Genomic DNA, 14,739 nt, shown 5'->3' on the forward strand with positions numbered 1-14,739 from the left:
TCGATATAGCAAAGCGATTATTTTTGTAATCGTTTTTCTAACGAATTTTTAAATCGTATCCAATTTAGAACTGCAAGCCTTCTAGCCTGTCGTTCGCCTTATTTAAATGTTCCATACAATATTCAGGGCCTTATCATGATACAAATATACATGTGTGTACTTTACTTAACCTTAAAAATAATAACATTCTGAATATACATTAAATATTGATTAAACAGTTGTTTTGTCATTTGGATTAAAAACACAAAACCCTTTATTTGATTCATTTTGTATATTGGTGTTATATAATTGCTATTGACTGGGCACATTAAGCTCTCTACTTAAAACAATTGAACAAATAAAGAAAGATTTGTTGTTTTTTTTTTTTTTTGTTTTAGTGTGTTGTGTATTCACTTTTGTTTATTATTATTTTTATATTCTTCTGTTTTTCGTGTTAGTTTCACTTGTTCGCGTGTGGAACTGTTTTATTTATTTGTTTTTGTTTTTGTTTTTTTTTGTCATTTTGTTTCTTATTGCTTTATTGTTTAATTTGTATACCAGCTAGATTGAAAATTTGTTAATAGCGGTAGTTAGTTATACGTAGTTTATAGTCAGGTATCAATGGAAATTAGAGTTTAGTATTAGAATTTAACACAGACGTATGTACATACATACATACATACAAATCTATAGCATACTATTGAAGTACAGTTGTGCTTGAAAGCTGCTCGATCAAACTATCAAGTGGACCAATTGGAAATATCGGCACTGATTAGTCCCGCTCCAATTGGAAACAAACTATTTACATATATGTTTCAAGCACTTATTGCATATGTGTTAAAGCACACACAGAAGAGATGAGAACAAAAACAAACTAATTACAATGTAAATTGCATTTGTTGTAATAAACAAATAAAACAAACAAACAAAACTGTTTAATTGTATTTAACTAAAGCCCTATGTTATTGAAATACCTCAACGGACAGCTCATATCGTATCACAGGCACGCTTTCAAAGACACGCAAAACTCAGAAGAAACAAAAAAAAAAAAGAAACTAAAGGGAAATTCAAAAACAAGGGCTCGGAAAATTCAATTGGAATCTGATTGGAAAACTAGACTGAAAATCGCACACTAAACGCTAACAACAACGATCGATATGAGCTGGCCAACACACACTCTTTCACACACACACACTCACACACACAGCCGCAAGCACAACATCCCAAATTCTGTTTCTGTTTTCACTTTAAATTTTCCTTTGAACACATTTAATCGATTGCATTTCTAAGCTCTACATACGCATTTATAAAGGATTATGCATACGAAAACTTATTCGTCAGTTAAGCTGGGCAGGATCTAAGCTAGGAAAACTCATTGCGATTTCCCTAAAAATGTTTTAGAAATAAAGCAGTGCTTCCTCATTCTGTGAGAGACTAGATCTAGCTCAGAATTCGATTGGATTCTCTCTGCTTACAGCTCGCTGATTGACTGATTGACTGATTGACCCTCGCTTGCAACTGGCTGCTGTGCTGCTAGCTCTGATTGCTCACTGAATACATTCACATTCACATATATATATTCACATTCTCACTCAGACACGCTAGTTATTCACTCGCACTCGTTTCTATATACTCGTATTGCATATGATTGGTTGTAACTACATCTTAGTATTGCTATGCGGAGCTGCTGCTCCTTTCCAAAATAATGTGTATCCTCAGGGATTCAGTGTAAATTGAGATATTTGCTTGTTTTTCTTGTGGTTGGCCCCTTCACAAAGCGAGAGAAATAGAGAGAGAGAGAGAGAGAGAGAGAGACAGAGAGAGTAGAGGCATTAATCTTTAGGTTGTTGTTGTTGCACATCGCAATGTTCTTTCTGCTTAGCATTAACACAATTTTCAAAAATTCAAACTAGAGGCCTTAAACTGACTTAAACAGAGTTGTGGTGGGGTGTTGGGCGTGGGGACAGAGAGAGAGAGACAGAGAATAAAACAGCGTCTGGTCGGAAATTTGTCTCGATTCCCGTTGTTAAGCTTGTCCAGAGAACTGCCCAATTTTCGATGCTCTACAGTTGATACTTGGGGCATTGCTGCCAGAGTTGCCAGCGCGCCTGCAGCTGCTTCCACAGGCGCCGCACAAGGTTGCCGCCGCAGTTGCCGTTGACACATGCCACGCCCAGGGCGCTCAGCAACTACTAAATCTTGCCGGGACTCTCCTGGCGCGCACTGTACCTGGGCTCGGTCGGCATCAGCGTGTCCGTCACCAGCTCATTGGGCGCCTCCACCATGCCCTTGGCGTGCGCCGCCGCCGTATCGCAGTCCGTCCGTCTTGAGATCAGCAGACGAATGTCCGTGTGCAGCGAAAGGCGGCCGGAGCGCGATGTCTGGAACCTGCGATGCACAAAGATCAAAGAGTTAAACATTTGACTAGAAATTAAAGTGAATCTAAGCTAGACAATGATTCACGGATTCCTTCCCAGCGCTAGTCAGTTTCGCTGATTCAAATCCTGGCTTGTTGAAAACTTTGAGTTTACAAATTTCAATTGCCCGAACCAAAGGCAATATAAACACGTCGGTATTCATTCGTCTGGGTTTTGAAGAACGGCTGGTATGTCGTGAAAAGTAGGAAAAGCCAGATGAGAAGCCATACCTGAACTTATTCAGCTGGCATGTCGTGTAACGTAGGAAAAGCCAGATGAAAAGCCAGGCTAGAAATTGTGTCGTGGCATGTTTTGGAAAAAAATGCAATCCTATCTCGACGTACTCAATGAAAAATCGGAAGAATATGTTGGAATAGCTTAAATTTTCTCCGAAACTTGAAACAGGTATTCGATGAAGGTGTTATATTTTCAAGTTTAACTCAGCCCGATTTCCCTGCCTTTTGCCCATTGCTATCCCATCAGGTTTACTGACCTCAGGTGTATAGAGTAGCGCAGTCGCTTCATCTGCTCGGCACTGATGAAGTGACCCAGTTTGCTGGTGGTGCTCATGGCTGTTGGGCTGCCCGGCTCCCTTTCCCGTTGTGGCTGCATGATGATGCCGCCGCCGCAAGGATTGGCGCCGGGCAGCTCCTCGGCGAGGATGCGCTGACGTATAAAGGTGCGATGCAGTGGCGGCATGTCGCGCATGTCGTAGGGTATGACAAACATGCGCACCACAGTGCCCATGGGATTCAGAAGCGTCGCTTGCACAGTGCCCGATCGCGGCACAAAGTAACCTTTGCGGGGCAATCGAATTTCGCACTGCAATTAGCCAAAAAGAATGGTTGTTAAGTGGATCAGGCAGAGCAGCAGCCAGTGCTGGGTAGGATACGCACCAGATAGGGCGTGCTGAGCGTCTCGCCGTGCAGCTCGTAGAAGTACGAGGAGGCCGGAATGGTCAGCTGTGTGGGACAGAAGCCACCCGAGGCGCCCAGCTGCAGACGAAAGCCGGCCACTTCGATCTTGGGCAGCAAACGCTTCTGCAGCAGCGACTCCTCCAGGTTGCCCAGCAGCGGTCGCCCCCCGAACTGTGTCGCTAGACGCGCTCGCGTCTTGAGCGGCGAGCCCGCCGGACTGCACATGCCCGACTCGAGATCCTCGTCCGACAGCTGCTCATCGGAGCCCAGCGAGCTGCGGTCCGACCGGTCGCTCAGATGTCGCGAGCGACGCTTGTAGAACGCCGCCTGCTTGGCGAAGCGCGGCGACACCGACAGCGCATTGGGCAGCGTCGGGGCCGAGTAGGACTTCTGCACGGGCAAATTGGACGCCTCCGGCGGTGTCAGCAGCGACTGTGATTGCGACTGCGTGTGGGCATAGCTCAGCGCTGGCGGCTCAAAGCAAAATGCCAGACCGCTGTCAATGGTAATGGGCGCCGAGCTGCTGCAGAAGATCGTCGTCAAATTGACTTTGGGCAGTGCCTTGCGCAGCAGCGGCGACAGCAACGGCGGCGGCGTCTCCCTGTCCAGCAAGCCGCCGCTGCAATTCAGTCGCAGCTGATTGGGCGCCTTTGTCGGCTGCCCCGTCAACGGCGGCAGCTGCTGCTGATAAAGTGGCTGCTGCTGCTGCTGCTGCGGCTGCGACTGCGACTGCGTCTGGAACTCCTGCAGCTTGAGCGGCACATGACTGATGGGCGTCTTGAACTGCACCACAATGCGCTCATCCATGGCACAGCCAGCCACATCTGTTGGCGTCTGACAGCGTTCCTGGCCAGCGTTCAGTGAGCAGCGATCAATGTTCGGCGTCAGCTTGGTCGATGCGCTCTGCGGGAATGAGAATGGGAGTAGGTTAGCAAAGCAAGGTCATTATGGTCATTATGCTGTGTCTGTTTACCTCTTCTAACTCCTGATCCATGCTGTTGTCGGCGCCCTCGCCTTCGTTATCTGCCACGTGACCGTTCGTTCCGTTCGACGGCAACTCCGTCTCCTTTGGAGTCGCCTTGCCTGCGCCAAAATTGTGCTGTGTCTTCTGGCGCTTGCACACCTGACACCCGCTAGTTGGCGCTGGCTTCAGCTGGTTGTTGTTCTGGTTTCGACTCTGGCCCTGTTGCACTATTCCAGCTTTGAGATCGTTAGACGCTGCTGCTGCCGCTGCTGCTGCTGCTGCTGCTGCTTTTGGTGTGGGCTTTCGGTTCTTTGGCGTGCGCTGTATGGCCTGGAGCAGCAGCTCGGCCTTGTTGCGCGGTGTGCCCACAATGAGATCGGAGCTGCTGAGGCTGCAGCTGGACGAGTCCTCCATTTCCGAGGCGCTAGTGTCGTCGCCGTCATCATTATCATCGCGCCCAGTCCTCGGCTCGGCATCGTCGGCGCTGCAATTGAGGCAGAGCAGGGTCTTCTCGCTGCCGCACTGCTGGCAGCTGCTCAGCGAGGTCTGTGTGCCCGTCGAGATCATCGCGATGCGACGCGGCGCCGTCAGCGTCAGGACCATTGCTTGCGTTTGCGTCTCCTCGTTGCCCTCGTCCATGGGTTCCATGTGCTCCAACTGATCCGAGGGCTTGCGTTCACGCTTCTTGTCCCGGCGCTGCATACGCTTGCGATACTTTTGCAGCTGCCTTTCCCGATGACCGTCCAAATCATCGCGAGCTCCGTCCTCCTCTGCCGCCGCTCCTGCCTCAGCTTCCCGCTCCTGCTGGTGCCTAGCTCCAAACTTATCACAGCTGCTTGCCGGCGGCGTTGTGCTGATGGCAATCCGTGCGCCCAGTCCGGTAGGCGTGGCCGCGCACATGCCCCCGCCGCCTGTGGGCGTGCTGGCCGCCGGCTCGGCTCGCTGTGTGCGCGGCTTGGACACCGCAGGCGAAACGTGCGGCAGGCCGCCGTTGAAGCGCGGAAGACTCTTGACGCAGACCGCCACGCTGAAGTTCTCGGCAATGTTCACGTGCGGAAAGTTGTGCACGTTCGCCTTGGCACTGAAGCCGCCATCGTTGTGGTTGCCATTCGCGCAGCTCAGGTCATGTGGCCGGATCCTGTAGAAGATGTTGAGACGCGGCCGTCGCGTCCCAGCCGCAGCCGAGCTCGTCGAGGCACTGTGCCCGGCCAGATCTCCGGCCGTGCTGCTGCCGCCGCCATTGGCAAAGATGACGCGCCCGCTGTCATAGACCGAGGGATCGCACTTGCGCAGCAGATCGCACCAGGCCACGATCTGTGAAAAGTAAAGCTGGCTGCGAATCGCGCTGCACAGCGACGGCAGCGTCATCGTCGGCGGCGGCACTCTGCGGGGATGGGCAAACAAAACAAGTTTCAGCATTAGCAAGAAACGAAGTACGCAAACAAGATTATGGAAATCAAATGAAACCGAATTTAACAATGCTTTGATCTCTAAACACATCAAGAGCGCCGCGTAGACCAGGACTAGGACTTGGCATTGGGATTGGAATTGGGATGGCAGCTAAAGTCTTAAAGTCAAACGGAAACATTATTCAAATCTCTACTGTCAGATTTCTACGCAATAGACATATGTGTGTACCATATATATGACGTGCATATACCACATATATATTTAAAAAAGTTCGATCTGACCAACTGATCTGACCATCTGATTAACGGACTGCTTAATAATTAATTAAGTAATTTGTGTTAATTGCACATTTCGAACTATTTTAATAGATATTTTCAGACATTTTAAACGAGATAAGCTGCTGCAGTAAATTTTAAATTTTAGTTGCGGGTGGAATAATAATTTCTAGAAACTGGAGATAGATATAAATTTAGAAGCTAGATGGAACTGGGCTTATGCAAAGTTGAATAGGTAAGAAATAAAAGTGCTCGACTTGGAGATAGGTTTTACTGCTGCCTGGTCCCTTAAAAACTTCCGTGTTTATTCCTTGAAGATTTGTCTGGAAAGCAGAATCACAACTGCATTATAATTCTAAGCTAAGTTTAGGCATTATGCTATGTTCTAAGGGAGGAACCCCGCTAACTTTTAAAGTATCCGACGCGACTCTTGATGCTGTCCGTTCAACAATATATATATAAATACTTTTTAGGATCGAAAATGCGTCCATCTGTGTTTGATTGGAGTAGTGCGGAACTGCGCATGGAGGCATGGAACTGATGAGTGCGGAAATGTGGCATTGATTCAGATTCAGGCAGATCGGAGCGCTGCATCGTAAAGTTGTCATGGATTGTTTGTTGTTAAGGATTCTTTGAAAATTGAGTTATTGCATGAAACAACTGTAGTTCGTATGGATTTGTATCTTTACAAATTCAATCTGCGATTTTCAAGATCGTTCAAACATGAACTACAGCCTAATATGAGAACTTTGTTGATCGGCATCACACTTACTTCTCCTTGCCGCTGATGATCCACTGCTCCAGCAGAATCTTGTGGCCAGCGGGGCCCAGATACACCTCGATGCAGACGGGCTCCCGGCGCGCCAGGATGGCCTCCATCTTCATGCAGTGGGCACGCCAGCGGGAACACTGCAAGAACGAAACAGAATATTAGATAATTGCATGTGGAAGAGATGACTCTGGATTACTCACGGTTATATTTACGTAAGACATATCACAGAAATGCTCCTCAGCGTCGGCAGACTCGCCCTTGGCGAGGCCCATCTTTCTGAGGAACTGATCACAGTGTGGCCCGTGTTTGGGCCGCGTGGTGCAGCTGGAGCTGGTTCCGTTTCCGCATCCGGCTCCAGTTGCGTTGTTGCTGGCAGTGGCTGTTGATGTGGCTGCTGCACCTCCTAATCCTACTCCTACTCCTCCTACAACTGCTACTCCTCCTCCTCCTCCTCCCAGCCCGTATCCTCCTCCGCCCCCTGGTGATCCGCTGCCGCCAGGCATTGTCCGGCTGCAGTTGTAGTCCAGCAGACTGGCGGCACTCACAGTTGTTGGTGCTGTTGTCGGCGAGCCAAAGCCAAGGGCCAGGCTCAGGGGTCGCGTCTCGGTGGACACAGCGGGTCCGCCGCGCAGACAGGTCGTGGCTAGCGATTGCAGCGAGTGCAAAATATTATCAGAGCCGGAGCCGGGTGAACTGGCAGCACTCGAGTTATTTGTAGCTAGCTGCTCTCCAGCTGCTCCCCCTAGACCTCCTCCGCCTCCGCCTCCGCCACCTCCTCCAGCACGATTCAACATGACGCGACGCACAATCTCAAAATCGCCCCGATCCGCATTCAGCTCATTAATCGCCAGTGACACGAGCTCCGGCTCGGCACTCATAGTCTGCGCCGCCGGCGAAACCTGCCGCAGCTGGCAGAGCTTCTGCGTCCAACGTTGATGCGTGGCACTGCTGCTGCTGCTGCTGCTGCTGCTTGCGCTGGCACTGGCACCATAACCATATCCCTGTCCCTGTCCCTGACCATGTCCATAGGCGAGCCCGTATCCGTGAGCATGGGTATACGCGGAACGGGGCGTGCCACTTGCCATGGCTGCATACGGATTCGTTGTTATGTTGATGGCTGCCCGCGATGTGGAGGGGCGTGGCGAGAGGCGACCACTGCTAGTCGCTGGCGTCACCTGTTGCTGTCGCTGCTGCTGCTGCTGCTGCACTTGGTACTCATCATCGGCTATGGGCCTGCCCTCCAGTATAAGCGAGGCCAGGCCCAGCACAATCGAGTTGTAGTTGCTCTGCTGTGCTGCCGCCGTCGATGCAGCAGCTGCTGCTGCTGCTGCTGCTGCTGCAGTGCCGCCAACAGCAGCTGCTCCATTCTGTGCCAAGCCAGCGGCTGGCGGTGAGTTGGTGACGCTAGTGGGTATCATGTGCTCCTCCCTCTGCTGTCCGCTCAACTGAATTCTCCCGGCGTATACTTCTGCTACTGATCCTCTTCCCCTTCTTTTAGATGTGGTTGTCGTCCTCTCGCACCTGCACCAGAAGTACACTGCAGAAGAAGAAAGATGTGTGTGATTAGCGATGGAATTGAATCTTATGGCAGGCAGCATAAACCAAGTCCTTTCGGTTCTTCAAGGTCCTCGGACTATGTACATACATATGTATATGTCTCCTATCAAGTATTACACGAAATGGCATTGGCTGCACTCACAGCTTGAATGTCAGCAACTATTGATGGAAACTGGGTCACCTGAGGCACCCTGTATGTCAAATTGAATTATGCTGTGAAGGTCCTCAGCATATACAAATGTACATTGATATGTGCACACATTTTACATAAGCTAATGGAATTTACTTTGGCCCAGATCCTGCGTTCTACAGACGGCGACACACTAACACGGCCTCAATGTGGCCCCCAAAAAAGCAGGCAACCAGGTCGTTACTTAATCAGGCAGCTGTTGCCATGTCACAGCACAGAACAACAGAGTGGCAGCGTAAGGGGGGCGGGCAATGCATTTGTGAATGCAGCTTTAGCAACACATGTTGCTAACGCTATGACGTCATTTGGCACTAAAAGTCAGGCTTAGCGCGCAACATGCAGTTTTTCTTCTTATAAACAATTTGCAACGTTTCGAAGGTCAAGCATCAGCAGAGGGGGGAGGGGGGGGGGGGGCGGCGGCACTAAAAAAGTGCTCAAGTCGCGCTTGGCAACAATTCTCAAGCACACAACGAAAACAGCTGTTCGTATTTGTGTTTGTTTGTTTTTTTTTTTTCTTGTTTAGGCATGTGTTGCCCAACGTTGGCAACATGTTGCCGAAACCAACACAAATGTCAGAGAGCACAAACGCGCCCTCTCTGTCGCGCTCGCATTCTCTGTCTGTCTCAGTCAACTGGTAAACATGTTTGTCTTTACTCTTGCTTTTGTTTTTTGCGTTTCTTCTTGACCTGCATACACAATATATAACTAGCGCGCGAGACGAGGCCTATTTGTCTGTGTATTGGTGTATACACATATATACAAAGAGAGAGGAAGAGAGGTGAGTATATGCCGTGTGTGTGTGTGTGAGTGTGTGTGTATATGTGCGAGCGCTATTAGAAAACATATGATTTTTGTGTTGGCTGGCTCACAATCAGTTGGCAATGTTTGCTCACACGTATTTGAGCGTGCATGTGAGCGTAAGTAGTTTTGTTTATGGTCGCTCGCGCACATTTACATACATATACACTTGGCCCACAATAGACACGCATTCACACACACACACACACACACACACACACACACAGCAACAACTAAACGTACGAAAATGAGGGCAAGCGAATGGAACGTAACAGTCCAAAAAGCAATAACCGCAACAGTAGCAGCCGTGGAGTTTAATAATATTTGATTACATTATCGCTGTTTCGCTTTTATTTTATTTTATTTTTTTTTTTTTTGTATAAATTATGTTTTCTTTTATTTATGTACTTATCTTATGTACCATAAATATGTATGCATATACAATAAATGTGATTGGGCACCAGGAAAACGGCAGATATAAATCATTTCAAGATATGACGCAGTTGAAATGCTCTACAAATTGTTGCGGAACGTAACAAAATTGAACGTGGCAGTTTGTTAAGGGAGTGACAGAGAGAGAGAGAGAGAGTGTGGGAGAGAGTGTGCTCTGCTAGCTGAGTACGAGTGTTAACTGAACGGTATTTTGGCAGACCGCAACAAAACTTGATCAATTGCACTTTTTGTTTTCATTGTGAACTAATTAAATTTCGCTTTGGTTGCCGTCCTTGGCATGCTTTTGATTTTGCAATAATCTGAGTCTGTGTGTGTGTGTCAATGTGTACATATGTGTGCATGTGTGTGTGTGTTTATCTATGTGTGTTCTTTAGTTTTGCTGAGTGCGTTCTGCTTATTCATTGCACATTTTTTTTGAGGCGTGTTGCAAAATTTGCATTTATGTATTTGATTGAGATGTGTGTGCGTGTGTGTGTGTGCGCCGTTATGCAAATTGCGGAAAGGAAGAAAACAAAACAAAACAAAGAGCTGTGGCAACAGTGAAAGGTAAACTATGTGCACATGCATACACATACATTAATGCTAGCTAATGTCGCCGCTAGATGGCGCTGCCGTCAACTGCCAACAAAAACCAGTTCACAATTGTATATTTGAAAAGCAAAAAGTGTTGCAACTTTGAGAAACAAGTTCCGACGCTGTCGTCGCCTTTCGCTTAGCTGCTGCACCACCACCCCCCCCCCCTCCCTCCAGTGCTGCTTCCTTTGCATTTGGATCTGCCATTTGATTATGAAATGCGCCAAAGGCAACGGATGAACCGAACCGCTGCCGACGTCGGCGAATGCAGCGAAAAGCGTTCAACGATATGGAAAAGTTTTCAAACATGTCATCCATTTAGTCTGTTTAGTCACCCCGCCAAATGCGTCATGACATCTGCATATACACACACACACGCACACATGCATATGCATGCATGCATGCATGTACAGGTATAAAGTTAACAGGTATTTATATTCAAGAACTCTTGCATTTAATTGTCAATTCATTTTGCACAAATGTGTCATATATGTCTCACAAACGACAACGACGCATCGCAACGTAATCAAGACAAGTCGGACGGCCATATATCGCGTGATATGTCACACAATGTATGTGCACATATATACATATATATGTATACAGATATCTATTGCTATATATCTTTATTATTTTCACTCATATTGAATGCCATTTTACACGCGTTACCCAATAATTACACAGGCATGCGCTTGCATGTACACTCATACACACACACACACATATATATATATATATATATATGTATATATATGTATATATATTTATGTAGCAGATGACTTTGATTAGACAATAGATCTTTTGAAATCGCTGTTGACCTCGTTGTCGACCTTACAAAGTACCCAACTATCTATCTAACTATCTATGTACATATACATATATATGTATGTATGTACATATATGGGGGTGGGGGTACACGTGAAGCCACAGCCCTCTTTGCCCTCTTTGCCGCCTCTTGGCGCTTCACAGCTGAGCCACCGTTGCGTTTCAGTGGGCTAGTCAAAGGGGCGCACCTTCGGCTATGAGTTCGCTTTGAGGTGCAATACATAAACAACATCTATGTATGTGCACACACACACACACACACACACACACACACACACACACATGCATGTCAACATATCATAGGTAAGACAGCGACTCAAGGTTTTTAAATCAAAAAATAAAGCAAAGAAAACCAAAGAAAACTTAAAAATGTAAATGGGTATGAACGACTAACAGTTGCCACGCAAAAAACATTAATTAAAAAGCTGTTTTTTTTTTTCTTTGTTAAACAACTGTTATCTGTTCGTCAAATTGTTATTTGTCGCGTTTCTATAGTTAATTGTCTCTACTAATTGCAATTACATTTCAAGTTTCTGCATTCGATATACGAAATCAGCATCACTTACCTTTTGTAACTTTGTTAAAATTCCATTATTTGTGCTTTGTGGGCTGCAATTAGAATGGGAGAATAAATGTGTGTTAATTGATTGGTATTATTAATTGCTGAATAAAGATATATAGACTTGCACATAATGTGGCATTGTTCAGATAGCGCCCATTAAATGGAGAATAAATTAATTATCATAGCCAAGCACAAATGTTAGAGATTGTCACACTGAGACACCCTGTTTCTTACACAATGCTCCGTCAAAGAGTTACACGGTTTTGCGCGCTCTCTCTCTCTCTCTTACACAACTACTCTCCCTTGCACACATACACATACACACATACAGAGCGTCACTCACATGTGCGCAGTAAATGGAAAAAGCAAAAACAAAACCTCACGGTAAATTGTAAACAAATACAAGGCAGCAGCAGCAGCAGCAGCAGCAGAAGCAGCAGCAGCAGCAGAAGCAGCGGCAGCAGCAGAGGTTGCGCTTACTTTTGCTCTTCCTCTTTGTCTGTAACGTGAGCACGTGAGTACATCTCGCTTCAACGAATGGGAGGGGGCCGTCTCCAGGAGAGAGGTGAACAGTGGACAGGACAACAAGACGCAATGACTTACAAGTGTGTAAGTGAGTGTGTGTGAGTGAGTGAGTGTGAGTGTGTGTGTGCTTGTTTTATTTTTAGCCAAAAATACAAAATGCTGCCGCTTTGCAAATTGAGAGCAAACGCACATTCACATTCAGAACATTGAGTTGACGCAACGTGTCGAGCAGCAGTAGAAGGAGGTGGAGCAGTAGGAGGAAGAGGAAGAGGAGCAAAAGCAAATGACCGCTCGACCGAGCCAAGTGGACGGAAAGCAAAGCAGAGCCAATGCCTCCTGCGCATTGCTCGATTTTATTTTTACTTGTTATTCTTTCGCTTTCTTACTCTATATTTGATTATGGAATACCAACAACATTTTCCATTCGTTTTTGCCATTCTGCGTCTCGCACACACACACACGCACACATGCACAGCTCTCTGCTCATACATTACAAACTGCGCACGTATAAAATTACACGCGATGCGACGAATTTTTGTTTTTTTTTTGTGCTCTTTCTTGGGCTTTTACAGTTTTACATTGCCTCAATCAAGCGACACCAACAAAACGAAAGCAAACATATTAAGCATATCTATATGTACATAATATATACCCTGTGCATGCATGTATTGGTCTCTGTCTCTGTGTGTGTGTGTGTGTATAAGCTAACAACAGCTGTTTGCAATCGGTTTTGTTTTGTGTTTTCATTTCGCGGCTGGCTCTCATTTGATTTTCCATTTTTGGGCATTCTCTTATCTATAAAGCACACGTATGCACACACACACATTAGTAGAAAGCTGTATTCAATCTAATTGGCATATAAAATAAAAGTGCAACTGTAAACTCGTGGGGTAACGGTTCCAATCAGTGGCTCGACATAATCTAGGCTTGAACCGGTTCGCATCTAACCTTGATATTTCAGCCACTGCTCGCGTATCTTTGTGTGCGTGTAGCTGGTGTTGCGCAACTGAGAGCTCTATATCTAATGTTCTTATCAACTGACGAGTTACACAAGGCCAGCGACAGACGCTGTACACGAGTTAACGAACAGCAGCTGCTGGCTAAAGCTCTAACTTACAACAACTGCACGACGATGTGGTTACTCTTGTTAACACCTGTGCCGTTACAGCTGATTGTGGCGCAAGTTGGCAGCGCCGCGCCTCAAAGTTGACAGCTTGATAAACGATCCACGTTTCATTCGCGTGCGTGTGTGTGTGTGTGTGTGTGAGCGAGCAAGAAAATATGGTAAAACGACGACTTAACGCCACAATTAGAAAATGTGTGTCAATTATAATACAAAAACTCAAAACCGAGTATTTTTCCTGACTTCAACACACACACACACTCAGTCTCTCAAAGAGAGAGAGAGAGAGAGAGACACACACACACACACACATGCTCAAGTAATTTGAGGGAGTGGAGCGAGCGAACAAGCGGGAGCGATATTTGAATTACTTTTCTGTTATTTATTTGTTATACAAGCGCAACGCCAACGCTGAAGGGGGCGTCGCATTGTCTCCCAGAGTGTATATCTGTAGGTGTGTATGTGTGTGTGTGTGTGTTTGTGCGATCTGCAATTATTCAACTTTGACGCTGACTGAAAAGCTTAACCGCGTGTGTCATTTTTATATTATATATATATATATATATACATACTCACACTCACACACACACACACATACATGTCTGCACATATGTGGGTGGGCAAGTTTAAAAGCTTTTTAGCTATTACGCTGTTATTGCCGTTCTTTGCCAGTGTATTACGTCACCAACACATGCGCAACGCACAGCTGAGTGGCTACAGCGACGTCACATAGAACGCATACATACACGCATGCAAGCGCGTGTAAATTAAACAATACATACATTCAAGCACACATACACACACTCACACATATATATACAAAGAGTTATACAAATACAAACCTTTATCTGAAATATGTAACTTTTAAACACGCTTTTGCTGGCAATGGTAGCTTTCAAAACTTTAGAATTTGCTCAATTTTGAATTCTGCTTTGCATTCTGCTTTGCAACTGTTCTTTGGGCTGGCATAATTTTAACTCTTTACTGCGTTTGCGGTTTTTTGTCGCCGTTGCTGTTGTTGTTGTTGCTGGTGTTGTTGTTGTTGCTGGTGTTGTTGTCGCTGATGATGTGTTTGCTTTGTTTTAGTTCTTAGCGGCTGACAACGGCAGCAGCATCCCAAATTTGAACGTAGCATTTGAATTTTCAACGGTTTTGCGTTGCGTTTTCAACGTGAATTGAATCGAATCGAATTGAATTGAGTTAAAAAAGGAGAACGTTCGCTTCACGCATACACGCTCACAGAAACGCAGAGACACGCACACACATTAACAAACAAAAACGGCTTGGGTATCAGTCTCTCTCTCTCTCTCTCTCTGGCTCTGTCTCTATTTATTTTAGTGTGTCTACTCCACACGAGAACGCGAAACAAAACATAAAAGAAAACAAACGTCAGCAGGCA

At 46.3% G+C, this 14,739-nt stretch overlaps 1 protein-coding gene across 1 annotated transcript; it reads right to left on the reverse strand.

Annotated features, from left to right (window-relative positions):
* Positions 1–320: 320 nt before the first annotated feature.
* Positions 321–14,706, reverse strand: atos (atos homolog atossa). The gene is made up of 8 exons (XM_002050090.4): positions 14,183–14,706; positions 11,697–11,739; positions 6,935–8,271; positions 6,735–6,871; positions 4,287–5,661; positions 3,293–4,216; positions 2,890–3,218; positions 321–2,367 (listed from the first exon to the last, which is right to left on the reverse strand). The coding sequence occupies exons 3-8, from the start codon at positions 8,150–8,152 to the stop codon at positions 2,172–2,174; spliced, it is 4,179 nt and encodes a 1,392-aa protein (XP_002050126.2). The 5' UTR covers positions 8,153–8,271; positions 11,697–11,739; positions 14,183–14,706; the 3' UTR covers positions 321–2,171.
* Between the last annotated feature and the right edge of the window lie 33 nt (positions 14,707–14,739).

Source organism: Drosophila virilis, chromosome 5 (genome assembly GCF_030788295.1).
Source record: "Drosophila virilis strain 15010-1051.87 chromosome 5, Dvir_AGI_RSII-ME, whole genome shotgun sequence".
NCBI lineage: Eukaryota > Metazoa > Arthropoda > Insecta > Diptera > Drosophilidae > Drosophila > Drosophila virilis.

Excerpts from the sequence above, each read along its gene's own strand:
- atos (XM_002050090.4), bottom strand. The coding sequence starts at position 8,152 with ATGATACCCACTAGCGTCACCAACTCACCGCCAGCCGCTGGCTTGGCA. Across the intron at positions 3,219-3,292 it reads CGCTCAGCACGCCCTATCTG|TGCGAAATTCGATTGCCCCG; the intron begins GTGCGTATCCTA and ends GGCTAATTGCAG. Across the intron at positions 2,368-2,889 it reads CGCTACTCTATACACCTGAG|GTTCCAGACATCGCGCTCCG; the intron begins GTCAGTAAACCT and ends TGTGCATCGCAG.